Raw genomic sequence first — 14,552 nt, 5'->3', positions numbered from 1 at the left:
TTTTTTTGAGACAGGGTCTTGCTCTGGAGTGCAGTGGCATGATCATAGCTCACTGCAGCCTCAAACTCCTGGGCTCAAGCTATCCTCCCACCTCAGCCTCCCAAAGCACTGGGATTACAGATATGAGCCACCGTGCCCATCCTTTTAATTAAGTTATTGAAATGAACTTTGTTTTGTCTGACTCAACACTCAGGCCAAGATAAATGGGTTTCCTTACTGTCTCCTGTAACTAGCTGCTCTGGATAGCTGCAGCATCAGTTTCTGCACACACTCTGGTTTTAGTTTGATCTTTGCTGATGGTCCCTGTAAATTTCCCTTTTCTTCTTTCAAGCTTATTTATCTATTTAATAAGATATATTTTCTGTTTCATCTAGAATTTCTAGATATTTGTAACAGTAGGATTTTCAGGTTCTTAGTCCAACATTAGTCAGGAATGAAAACAAGTTACCTGTTCTATTAATATTCAGAATGAATTTAAATATTGGATTTTTCATAGTGATGATGTGTTTACTCCTTTAGACACAAGTGAGATCAGAGCCTAGTAACATACAGTTTTCCTTGATGAAGACAGATGACCGAACCTCTGCTGCTGAAGGCATGGTAAGAATTCTAATCAAATCCATGTGCAAATCATTTGGGTAATTTTGTGGAATATATAATTTCCTTTTCTTGGATGACTAAAATAGTGATAAATAAATTATGTCCATTGACTATATTTTAAGCCAAGGTAGAGCTAGGTCTTTTAGTCCCTAAAAGTTGTTGTAATTGCTACTGACTGCCTGGCATTACAGCAAATGAGGACAGCTTTCTGTTACAATTGGTATTGCTCTTTTCATTCTTGTGGTAGCAAAAACATTAGGGGTACCTTGCAGAACAGAAGTATTAATGCTTATATTATTTTTAAAATTTTTACTCTATGAGATGTGGTTAGCAAAGCTCTTGAAGTTGTAGGTTTGTGGATTTCTTTTTTTTTTTTTTTTGAGACAGAGTTTTGCTTTTGTTGTCCAGGCTGGAGTTCAGTGGTGTGATCTTGGCTCACTGCAACCTCCGCCTCCTAGGTTCAAGCGATTCTCCTGCCTCAGCCTCCCAAATAGCTGGGATTACAAGGATGTGCCACCACACCCAGCTAATTTTGTATTTTTAGTAGAGATGGGGTTTCTCTGTGTTGGTCAGGCTGGTCTCAAACTCCCAACCTCAGGTGATCCGCCCGCCTCTGCCTCCCGAAGTGCTGGAATTACAGGCATGAGCCACCGCGCCCAGCCAAAGTTGTAGCTTTTGGTTAATACTTAGATGCATTTTCCCTGCCACATCTTAACATTCTGAAATCCAGATGATTTTCACAATCAATATGAATATATTTAATGAAGTAGTAGTTCTTTATTTCTTAAAACTCTATTATTAAATTGATAGTGACTTACAATTGAGAGCATCTTATAATCAAGGAAATATATCAATAATAAGCCCAAATAAGTAATGTACTATTTTTTCTCCCAACATAATTACATCCTCCACTGGGAATTACACTGAAGAATTTACTTGCATGAGTAGCAGAGAGACACGAGTTTAGCCAACACTGTCCTGCAGGTGATGGAACCAGTGATGATATAAAAGCCAAGCTGGATTATCCACAGGAGTATGGACCTGTAATCCCAAATGGCTCAAAAACAGAACAGTCTCTTAGAGTGGAAGAGTCTTTATAGTCAAAATATGAATTCATTTGCAGTGGAACTGTCAGATTTACAATCCTGTATTGTGCAGTACTCTAATGAAACGTATAGAAAGTTTAAATGGTCACTCCACAAAGGAATTTTAGTATATTTCAAAGGGTATATTGAAGATGTGTAAAACCAAGGACCCTTACCAGACTATATATTAGTAAATGCATTTTTTTAGTCAATCATATTATTGTGCTAGTTACAGCACGTAGCACATCTAAATTGGGCTTATTATTTTCACAAATTAGGTTCGGCTTTTGGATTTGCTTATTGGTCTTTTCATGAAGTACTAAATAACTCATTTCACAATCTCCTAATCTTTTCTGGCAGATAAGTGTGGTGCTTGGCAAGAAAGCTTTGTTTCTTTTTAATCTGAATGAACCAGATAACCCAGCTGATCTTGAATTTCAGCAGGACTTTGGCAACATTGTCTGCTATAATTGGTATGTCTGCTATAACTGGTATGTACAAAAAGCTCATTACAGAAGGACATCTATAGGTTTTTCCTTACTAATTGTATTCAATTTTTGTTTGTAACATTCAATTCTATACATAACATTTTCTGATTCATGGTCTGTGATTTAGTATGCAGAACTATTTAGCATATTATCTGACACAAAGTAGGCCCTTGATAAATTATATTCTGTAATTCCTTAATTTTAAGGTACTTGCTAATTTACCATGTTGCCACTGATAGCTAATCTCCTTGTTTACCATATTGTTGCCTTCGTTGCTATAGGTATGGTGATGGCCGCATCATGATTGGTTTTTCACGTGGACATTTTGTGGTCGTTTCTACTCATACTGGAGAGCTTGGTCAAGAGATATTTCAGGCTCGTAACCATAAAGATAATCTAACTAGCATTGCAGTGTCACAGACTCTTAACAAAGTTGCTACGTGTGGAGATAACTGGTAAGTTATTTTCACATATTTTTAGTAAAGTTTGTATAGTAAATACTCAAGTGAATCAGCCAAACTTTGGTAGCTAATATGAATCTGGCAATCATGTTTACAATTTAAGACATCTAAGACTACTTTACTCCTGATTTTAATATTCAGGGCAAAAATATAAAACAAAGTATAGTTGAAAATCAGTCTTAAAATAGGTAGTTGTGGGTAACGTGGAGTAAGCACACTCCACCCCATGTCTCCCACTGAATATAGCTGTAAAATGTGAGCAGAATGCATGGAGCAGATATTTAAGGACTCTGAAAAGTAAATAGTAGCAGGCAGATTGGAAAAGAAGATGGAATTTGAAGTGCCAGCTAACTAGCAGTGAGTCTCCCATTTGTCCTCTGCTCTCTCACAGCCAGGACTCAAGGAAGTCTGAAACCTAGAACTAGGCACCAGAGCACAGAGAGAGCTTTAATGAAGCTCTCTGGTTCTGGCTTAAGTTGTGGGAAAGAGAACTTGTAATGCTCAAAGGCAGTTGGAGAAATCCCCTGGTTTTCTTTTTCTTTTTTTGTTCTTTGTTCTCTAATGCTCCAGCCACCAAGCAATCTCCCCATGACAGTGGCAGCAGGAACAATGGCACCAAGGACCCACAGGCATCTAAAACTCTGGTGGAGGATGATCTTCTCTCCAATTAGAGGCTGTGGTTTCAAGAAGATAGGGCAAACCACTGTTGCCTATTTTTCTCTTTGTCCTCTCTTGGTCACAAGTGCTCATACAGTTGTGGGAATTATGTGGTAGAACAGAGTAACCAGAGATCAAGCATTAATAGAGGACCAAAATTAGGAGCCCTAGGGAACTAGAAAGTACCAGATTGATCACAGAGAGGAAGGAACTCAGGAAAGCAACCTGTAAACGTATTTATGAACTCCTGGGTTCATCCTTAAGCTCATATGTATAGACTTATCCTAAACATATACCAAAGACCTTGTGAACTGAACTAAGACATAGATCATAGCCAGGGTCTTATACTAGCCACTGAGTGGGCCATAGAGGGACATATCTGAATACTACTGCAAAGGCATTGAAAATAGAACTGACATTGAAACCATAAGCCACAGAAGTCTCCTTGAAACTTGTGACCTGAACCCAGCGAGGTTAGTGGCCTACTGAAACAAAAATATTAACCTTCTCCATGAGATTTAGATTAGACACAGTCTCCTAATTTCACAATGTCCAGAATATAACCCCCAATTACTTGATATATGAAGAATTAGGAAAATTTTAACTTGCTCAGGAAATAACAGTAAAAAAAACACCAATGCCAAGAAGATGCAGATAGCAGATATAGAAATGCTCCAAGAGGTAAGGGCTAATACTCTTGAAACAAATGGAAAGCTATAAAGTCTCAGAAAAGAAATAGAACCAATAAAGAAGAACCAAATGGAAATTTTAGAACTATAAAATGCAATAAATGTGGTGGACTTAATAGCAAATGGAGATGATAAGGAGTCAGTGAACTTGAAGAGAGATCATTAGAAAATATCCAATCTGAACATGGAAGAAAAAATGAAACAAAATTATTTGTCCCAGAGACCTGTTAGACAATAACAAAAGGTCTAGTATTTGTGTCTTTGGAATCCCAAAAATAATGGCTGGAAACTTATGGCAAAAGACATAAACCTCCATATTATAGAAGCTCCTCAAGTCCCCAAATGGATAAACCAGAAGAAATCTAGAGCTATTCATATCATAATCAAACTGTTGAGAAATAAAGACGAAGAAAAAATCTTGAAAGCAGCCAGAGAGCAACATTTCGAATGACAGTGGATTTTCTCACCATAAAGCACTGAGGCTAGAAGGAAATGCCACAATATTCTTAAAGTGCTAAAATAAAAGCGTTGTCATCCAGTGAAAATGTATGTCAGTAAATGAAAATGAAATAAAAGCATTTTTAGATGAAGGAAAATGAAGAGACCATCTTGCTCTCTAAAAGAATTGCTGAAGGAAGTTCTTCAGATGGAATAGAACTGAGAACACGAGGAAATTTAGGACATTAAGAATGAAGGAAGAGCAATAGAAATGGTAAATATCCGGGTAAATATAATGGACATTTTTTTCTTTTGAGATCTTTAATGTATATGTGATGGTTTAAAACAAAAATAGGGTGTTTAATGCATGAAAATGCAATATATAAGACAATTATACCATAAAGGGGAGAGAGGGTAAAAGGTTTTGTATGTGATAAGACTTCCACATTCCACTCGAAATGGTAAAATATTGATTCTAAGTAGACTATGAAAACTTAAATATGTATATTATAATCTAGAGCAACCTCTGAGAAAACTATTCAAAGAAATATACAAAAGCAAAATAGAGAAATTAAAATGGGATACTAAAAAATGTTCAAATGAGAAAATTTTAAAAATCAGCCTGACCAACGTGGAGCAACCCTGTCTCTACTAAAAATACAAAACTAGCCGGGTATGGTAGTGCATGCCTATAATCCCAGCTACTCGGGAGGCTGAGGCAGGAGAATCACTTGAACCCAGGAGAGAGAGGTTGCGGTGAGCCGAGTTCACACCATTGCACTCCAGCCTGGGTGACAGAGTGAGACTCCATCTCCAAAAAAAAAAAAAAAAAAATCAATTAAACAAGAAGCTGGTTCTTTGAAGAAAATAAAATTGATAAGCCTCTAACAAGCCTGACAAAAATGAAAAGAGAATAGACACAACAAATCACCAATATCAAGAATGAAACAGGAGTATCCCTACAGATCTGAAAGCCATCATGAGAATAATAAAGGAATACTACAAGCAATTTTACACTCAAAATTTGACAACCTAGAAGAAATGGGACAATTCTTTGAAAACTATAAACTACCAAAACTCAACCCAAATGAAACAGATCATCTGGATTAGCCTTATAACTACAATAAAATGGAATTAGTGATTTAAATGCTCCTAAAAAATAAATCTCCAGGCCTGTATGGTTTCATTGAAGAATTCTGCCAAACACTTGAGAAAGGATTAATACCAATTTTTTTAAAATCTCTTCCAGAAAATAAAAGAGTAGAGAACTCTTCAACTTGTTTCATAAGGCTAGTAGTACCTTTATACCAAGACCAAACAAAGACAGTGTATTAAAAAAGAAAAATACAAGTCAGTATCTCTCATAAACTTGAGCATGAAAATTCTCAAGAAAATTTAGCAAACAATGTAGCAGTGTATAAAAGGAATTATACTTCATGACCAAGTGTGATTTATTTCAGATACTGAAAATATCAAATGATTTAATATTCAAAAATCAGTGTAATCTAGGTCAGGTGCAGTGGTACATGGCTTTAATCCCAGCACTTTGGGAGGCTGAGCCAGGAGGATCACCTGAGGCTAAGGGTTGGAGACCAGCCTGGGCAACATAGCAAGACCCCATCTCTAAAACAAAATAGCGAGGCCTGGTGGCATGTGCCTGTATTCCTAGCTACTCAGGAAGCTGAGGTGGGAGGATTGCTGAGCCCAGGAGTTTGAGGTTGCAGTGAGCTGCAGTTGCATCACTATACTCTAGCCTGAGCAACAGAGCAAGACCCTGTCTCAAAAAGAAAAAAAAAAAAAAAAATGTAATCACTATATCAGAAGCTAAAAAAGACAAGCCATATAATCACATCAGTTGACACAGAAAAAACATTGCACAAAGTCCAGCACACCTTCATGATAAAAGCTCTCAGCAAGTTAGGAATAGCAAGTAATTACCTCAGTTTGACAAAGAACAATATAGGCCAGGCACAGTGGCTCACTCCTGTAATCCCAGCACCTTGGGAGGCCAAGGCAGGAGAGTCGCTTGAGCCCAAGAGTTCAAGACCAGACTGGGCGATATGGCGAGATCCCATCTCTACAAGTTGCCTGTAGTCCCAGCAACTTGGGAGGCTGAGGTGGGAGGATCACTTGAGCCTGGGAGGTTGAGGCTGCAGTGAGCTGTGATCATGCCACTGTACTCCAGCCTGGGCAAAAGAGTGAAACCCTGTCTCAAAAAAAAAGAACTACAAAAAACCTACACTTAATATCATGCTTAATGGTGAAAGACGGAATGCTTGTCCCTTAAGATTAGGAACAAGACAAGAATATCTGCTCTCATTACTCTTATTCAACCTAGCATTAGAAGTTCTGGCCACTGCAATAGGCAAGAAAAAGAAATACACAGCACTCAGATTAGAAAGGAAGAAGGAAAACTATCTCTATTTGCAGATGTCATGATCATCTTGGGACTTTCTGCATAAAAAATCTTGGAATTTTCTACATAAAAGCAACTCCTAGAACTAAAACTAATAAATGAGTTGAGCAAGATTGTAGGATATAAGGTCAACACACAAAAATTAATCACATTTCTATATACTAACAATGAACATTAACAATGAAAACAAAAATGAAAACCAATACCATTTTCAGTCACTCCAAAGAAACTGAACTGCTTAAGTATACCTCTAACAAAACCTGTACAGTGTCTGTGCTGAAAATTATAAAATGCTGACGAAGGAGATCAAATTAGACCCAAATAAATGGAGAGTTATACTGTGTTCATAGATTGAAAAGCTCAACAAAGTGAAGATGTCAGTTCCTCCAAGTTGATCTATTGTTTAATGAAATTTATATCAAAATCCCAGCATGCTTCTTTGTAGGCATAGACATGCTTATTCTAATATAGATAGATAGAGACAGAGAGATAGACATAGATCCTAAAATAGCCAACAGCAATCTTAAAAAAGAACAATAAAATGGGAGAAATCATTATTCCCAATATAAAAACTTGCGTAGCTATAATCATCAAGACTATGTATCATTGGCAGAGGAAAAGACATATCAATCAATGCAATAGAATAGAGAAGACAGAAATAAACCCACACAAATATGCACAGTTGGTTTTTGGCAAAGGCAAAAAATAATTCAATAAAAGCAAGATGCCCTTTTCAACAAATGGTACTGGAGCAATTAGACATCCACAAGTGAAAAAAAAAAAACAACAAAAAACTTCAACACCAACTTTACACCTTAATTTAAAAATTCACTCATGGACTTAAATATAAAATGTAAAATATAGGAGGATATCTTTTGGATCTAGGGTTAAGCAAAGAGTTCTTAGACTTGAAACCAAAACTATGATCTATAAAAGGAAAAATTGATAAAGTAGATTTCATCAAAATTTTAAACTTTTGCTTTGTGAAATACTCTGTTAAAGATGAAAAGACGGCCGGATGCGGTGCCTCATATCTGTAATTCCAGCACTTTGGGAGGCCAAGGCAGGCACATCACCTGAGGTCAGGAGTTTGAAACCAGCCTGGCCAACATGGTGAAACCTTGACTCTGAAAATAAATAAGCAAATACGATGAAAAGATAAGCTACAGAATGAGAAAATGTTTGTAAACCACATATCCAACAAAGGACTAGTATCTAATATCTAGAATATGTAAAGGACTCTCAAGACCCAACAGTATGTCATATGTTTAATATCTGTATATATTATCAACCCAACACTATGTTGATACTATTTTTGTTTAAATGTCAATTATCTATTTACATGTCAATTTATCTATTTATGCAACACAAAAATAATAAACTTACTTATATAGTTACCATTCAACAAAAACCCAACAGTAAAAAAAACCAAACAACCCTGTTAGAAAATAGGCAAAAGACATAGATTTCACCAAATAATAACAAATACTTGAAAATTAGCCATTAGGGAAATGCAAATTAAAACCACAATTAACTCTTACTACCCATCTATTAGAATGGCTAAAATGAAAAATAGTGATAACACCAAATGTGGGTAAGGATGAGAAGAAACTGGATTACTCATACATTGCTGGTGGGAATGCATCATGGTACAGCTACTCTGGGAAGCAGTTTAGCAGTTTCTTAAAAAACTAAACATGCAATTACTGTATGATCTAGCAGTTTCACATCTGGCCATTTATTCCAGAGAAATGAACACCTACATTCAGATAAAAACCTGTATATGCAGCCAACAGACACATGAAAAAATGCTCATCATCACTCGCCATCAGAGAAATGCAAATCAAAACCACAATGAGATACCATCTCACACCAGTTAGAATGGCAATCATTAAAAAATCAGGAAACAACAGGTGCTGGAGAGGATGTGGAGAAATAGGAACACTTTTACACTGTTGGTGGGACTGTAAACTAGTTCAACCATTGTGGATAACAGTGTGGTGATTCCTCAAGGATCTAGAACTATAAATACCATTTGACCCAGCCATCCCATTACTGGGAATATACCCAAAGGATTGTAAGTCATGCTGCTATAAAGACACATGCACACGTGTGTTTATTGCAGCACTATTCACAATAGCAAAGACTTGGAATCAACCCAGATGTCCATCAGTGACAGGCTGGATTAAGAAAATGTGGCACATATACACCGTGGAATACTATGCAGCCATAAAAAAGGATGAGTTTGTGTCCTTTGTAGGGACATGGATGCAGCTGGAAACCATCATTCTCAGCAAACTATCGCAAGAACAGAAAACCAAATACCGCATGTTCTCACTCATAGGTGGGAATTGAACAATGAGATCACTTGGACACAGGAAGGGGAACATCACGCATTGGGTCCTATTGTGGGGGGGGGAAGCAGGGAGGGATAGCATTAGGAGATATACCTAATGTAAATGACGAGTTAATGGGTGCAGCACACCAACATGGCACATGTAAACATGTGTAACAAACCTGCACGTTGTGCACATGTACCCTAGAACTTAAAGTATAATAAAAAATAAATAAATAAAAAATAAAATAAAAAACCTGTATATGAATGTTTATAGCAACTTTATTTGTAATAACCAAAAACTGGAAACAATCCAGATGTCCTTCAGTGGGTGAATGGTTCATCCATGTCATAGAACACTACTCAACAATAAAAAGGAACAACCTATTGATACACCCAACAACTTGAATGAATTTCCAAAGGATTGCGCTGAATGGAAAAAAGCCAGTCTCAACAGGTTGCATACTGTATGATTTCATTTATATAATGTTCTTGAAAAGACAGAATTATAAAAACAAAGAACAGATTAGTGATTGCCAGAGGTTAGGATGGGGCTGGGGTCAGAAGGAAAGAGGTGAGTGTTTATAAAAAGGCAACATGAGAGATCCTCGTGGTCATGGAACTGTCTGTATCCTGACTGTGGTTGTGGATCTCATGAATCTCTTGTGTGAGAAAGTTACTAAACACACACACTGAGTACCCGTAAACACACACACTAAGTACAAGTAAACACACACACTGAGTACAAGTAAAACTAGGGGCATTGGAATAAGATTTGTGGTTTCTATCAATGTCGGTATCCTGATTGTGATATTATACTATAGTGTTTCAAGATGTTATTGGGAGAAAAGGGAACATGGAATCTCTCTCTCTATATTGCCTCTTACAACTACCTGTGAATCTAAAATTATCTTAAAAGTTCAATTAAATGAAAATAAGGAGGGAAAAAATGTAAGAGGAAAATACTGGAAGGGAAGAGAAAGGAGAAAAGGAGATTAGGAGGAAAGAAATGTTACAACTATTGGGTCTCAACATTGTACTACACAACTTTCATTTACATCAACTTACTTATTCTTATTACAACACTATGAAATAATATTATGCCCGCATTTTTCAGAGTTTTCAACCTGATCCTTCTGATCCAAATTTAATGTTCTTTCTGTACTATAATTCACTTCCTTTTGTATGAAAGAACTCTGGGCACGGGAGAAAGGGAACACATTGTAAAGAGAAGCGTGTATCATCTTACAATAATTAATACTACTCAGGAGAATATTTTCATACTCAAATTTCTTCAGGACCATTTTAACCTCCTCATTCCTGAAGCCATAGATTAGAAACTAAGCCAGATACAACCCACCCCCCATCTCTTCACACAGTAAACAAACAAACAACAACAAACCCCAAAATTTAAAGATATAATGAAGTATAGAAATTCTAATATTTTCTTACTTTAACCGGGTAGATCGTTCTGTACATCACATTTTGGAGACCAGTAACCTATTCCATGGTTTATAATTTTTGGTGAACTAAAACAGTTTTATATAAAGATCATATATATATTTTTTAAATACATTTTTGTTTTTCAGCATTAAAATCCAAGACTTGGTTGATTTAAAAGACATGTATGCTATACTCAGCCTGGATGAGGAAAATAAAGGTATTGATTTTTCTGAAGCAGATCGACATTTTATCATTCCAGTTACAGAGAATAAGGTCGTGTTCATTATTGTGGGATTTGCATTCGTTGTAGGAGGATTTTTTTTTTTTTTTTTTGAGATGGAATCTCATTTTGTAGCCCAGGATGGAATGATGGCATGATCTCTGCTCGCTGCAACCTCGACCTCCAAGGTTCAAGCTATTCTCCTGCCTCAGCCTCCCAAGTAGCTGGTATTACAGGCATGCACCACCACGCCCAGCTAATTTTTGTATTTTTAGTAGAGACGGGGTTTCACCATGTTGGCCAGGCTGGTCTTGAACTCCTGACCTCGGGTGATCCGCCCGCCTTGGCCTCCCAAAGTGCTGGGATTACAGGCATGAACCACTGTACCTGGCCAGAAATAAATTTTAATATTCTTCACTAGAGTTCCCTAAAATAGTCTCCTTATTTTAGTAATTATGTTGTCATACTGCTTGACTAGAAAGATATGTCTACTTTGATCCAGAATTAGGATCTATTTTATCCTAATTCTAATGTAAAGTATAAATTCTTATAGACAGTCATGACCTACATAATGACGTTTCAGTCAACAGTGGTCCACATACATGGTCCATATTTACTACTTTTTCTTTTCTTTTTTTTTTTTTTTTTTTTTTTGAGACAGGGTCTTGTTTTGTTGCTCAGGCTTACTGTACATTTTCTATGTTTAGATATGTTTCAATGTGCAAATACTGCTGTGTTACAGTTGCACAGTGTTCAGTACAGCAGCATGCCATACAGGCTTGTAGCCTAGGAGCAATAGGCTCTACAGTATAGCCTAGGTATGTAGTAGGCTGTTTCATCTAGGTTTGTGTAAGTACACTATGATGTTCACACAACAACAAAGTCACCTAATGACAGATTTCTTAGAACATAGTCCTGTTGTTAAGTGACACATAACTATACTTTCCCTTTGAGCCACAGGGAATGAGCCAACGCTCATATTCTTATGCCAATCCATGGCAAATTTCCTACTCTAAATAAAAACTACTTAAACTGGTAAGGAAAATATTTGAAAATTGTTATGTCTCTGGTAACTTAAATGAAAATATTTGTTTGCTGCCTGCAACTATATATTGTTTTTGAATGATCATTTATTTTGTCAATTATTTCAGGATTGGGTACCTTGTCCTGGACTGATGATGGCCAGTTGCTAGCACTCTCTACCCAAAGGGGCTCACTTCATGTTTTCCTGACGAAGCTTCCTATACTTGGGGATGCCTGCAGCACAAGGATTGCCTATCTCACCTCCCTCCTTGAAGTCACCATAGCCAACCCTATTGAAGGAGTATGAAAATGGTGTTATTTTTCTCTTATTTATTAATAAAATAAGTTTAGCAGTTGATTTATTACTATTTTTCTCTATATAGGAGCTACCAATCACAGTTTCTGTTGATGTGGAACCCAACTTTGTGGCAGTAGGTCTTTATCATCTGGCTGTAGGAATGAATAATCGAGCTTGGTTTTATGTCCTTGGAGAGAATGGCAAGTCTAAATCTAGTTGTTTATTCTTATCTAGCATATAATTTGGTAAGCACTGGAAGTTTCTTTTAGAACCAAGTCTTTCCCTCTTTCGTTCACATATCTCATTCTTAGCTTAAATGGTTTGGTAAGTCTTCTAAAAATTCACATAATTTTTAGAAAGCTTTTATTCTTTACCTGTGTAGTGAAGGCAGCATAGCATAGTGGGTAGAGTATGAGCTTCAGAATTAGAGAGGCCCTGGATTTAATTTCCCTTTCTGCCTCGGTTAGTTAAGTGACTGTAGACAAATCCCTTTGCGCTTGTGAGCCTTACTCATCTAGAAAATGAGGATACTTCTACTTTAATGGATCATGAGGAAGATTAAATAAAATAAAATGCGTGATCTCACTTGGCACAGTGACTGTTTTAAGCACTCTTACACCTAGTGGGTACTTAGTAAATGTTAGTTCTGTCTCCCCTTTTATGCTTTGAATAATAGCTACTAGCATGTGAGGAAAACCTTGTTTTGTTTTTTCTTCCCCTTCTTCCTCCCCATCAGCTTTCCCCAATTCTAGGTCAGGTAACCCTCAGGAATAGAACAAACCTGAAAATTAACTGGTTAAACAGGAAATACCATTAAGTTTATTGCCACTTAAGGTTTAATTCTTAATTGTTTTGCATGTGATTTTATTTTCTATTACTTTGTTTCATGTAAACTATAATGGAATGCCTGAAGGCAAATTTATATGGCAACTAAGATTAAAATGAAATTTAATCTTTAAGATTCAATTTAATCATTTAATCATTTAAGATTAAAATGAAATTTTAAGTTCAGAATATTTTTGCAAAAGCACACCTTTTAAAATTATTTGCAAGTATTTATGAGATAGTTTTACCAATATTTTAATGTGTTGGTTTTTAAAAATTGCTACAGCTGTGAAAAAATTGAAAGATATGGAGTATCTGGGAACAGTAGCCAGTATTTGCCTTCATTCTGACTATGCTGCTGCACTTTTTGAAGGCAAAGTCCAGTTACATTTGGTAAGTATAATTTTGATGTCCTGGAGACATGCTAAGTTAAGTTATGATGAACAGCCTAATGTCTGATTATCAAGAATATTGGTCAAGAAGCAAGGATGTACAGACTAACTAGAAAGCCAGGTGTGAGTAAAGGATTAACAAAACCCTTCCCCTTCTATATGAGAAGTTCTATTGACTTTCTAACCCTGTTCCCCAAAAACCTGATAAAATATCAACAGTGCTACTCACAACATAGCCTTTAGCAAAAATAATAATAATTACCCTGTTGGTAAATTGCAACTAGAAGGAACGATACACGAACCATAAAAACCTGATGGGAATGCCATATCTTCGGGCTTCCTGGAAGGTGCTGACTCATATTTGGGCATTTTGTGTGGGGGGGTCTTTGAAACCCTGCCTGCTGAGTTGTTCAAGAGATGTTGGCACCTGTGAAGAGGGGGCTTCTAAGTCAGGGTATTTCTCACATGTTTCATGGCTCTTCATGGAAGACAAAGAGATTAGCAATTAGATAGCTGCAGAGCCTGCAGTAAAGACTGTTCACACTAAGAGGTACGTCTGTGCTACCTTGCTGGCAAGCTGTGGTTCCTGTCTGATAGCTTTCTGACTAAACTGACCTCTGGTAGTCTTGGGAGTCTGAATGTTCAGTTGAACTTGAGAAAAAGACACCCCTAGATGTTGTAGAGCAGGTTTACTCAAATGAATCTGTGAGCCATTATTATTCTTTACATTTTAGATAGAAAGTGAAATCTTGGATGCTCAAGAAGAACGTGAGACTCGGCTTTTCCCAGCAGTGGATGATAAGTGCCGTATCTTATGCCATGCCTTAACTAGTGATTTCCTCATCTATGGTACAGATGTATGTATCACCTTCTTTATTAGAGAACATTGGGAATTTCTAATTTTTACTTTGTGATCTCGGTCATTTCCTTCTCCTACCAGCCTTTTTTCTATATTGAATCTAATACAATTACTGAAGTTACCTGTGATTAATTATATACATTCATGTGTCTCTTAGCAATGGAGATACATTCTGAGAAACATGTCGTTGGGCAAGTTCGTCATTGTGTGGATGTCATGGAGTGTGCTTACAGGAACCTAGACGGTACAGCCCACTATACACCTAGCCTGTGTGCTAGAGCCTATTGCTTCTAGGCTACAAACCAGTACAGCATGTGACTATA

The 14,552-nt window shown here is 36.8% G+C and overlaps 1 protein-coding gene across 2 annotated transcripts in view; it reads left to right on the top strand.

The window, feature by feature from the left end:
- The window catches only part of WDR19 (WD repeat domain 19), a 93,782-nt gene that overhangs the window by 19,840 nt on the left and 59,390 nt on the right, over positions 1–14,552 (top strand). For both annotated transcript variants that reach the window (XM_011949102.1, XM_011949103.1), the window contains 8 exons: positions 520–600; positions 2,046–2,158; positions 2,455–2,628; positions 10,759–10,829; positions 11,984–12,156; positions 12,239–12,353; positions 13,265–13,371; positions 14,105–14,227. In XM_011949102.1, coding sequence (XP_011804492.1) covers positions 520–600; positions 2,046–2,158; positions 2,455–2,628; positions 10,759–10,829; positions 11,984–12,156; positions 12,239–12,353; positions 13,265–13,371; positions 14,105–14,227 — 957 coding nt within the window. The remainder of the gene's footprint in view (positions 1–519; positions 601–2,045; positions 2,159–2,454; positions 2,629–10,758; positions 10,830–11,983; positions 12,157–12,238; positions 12,354–13,264; positions 13,372–14,104; positions 14,228–14,552) is intronic.

Source organism: Colobus angolensis, unplaced genomic scaffold, assembly GCF_000951035.1.
Source record: "Colobus angolensis palliatus isolate OR3802 unplaced genomic scaffold, Cang.pa_1.0 Scaffold29, whole genome shotgun sequence".
Classification (NCBI taxonomy): domain Eukaryota; kingdom Metazoa; phylum Chordata; class Mammalia; order Primates; family Cercopithecidae; genus Colobus; species Colobus angolensis.
This window is presented reverse-complemented; position numbering and strand designations above follow the sequence as displayed.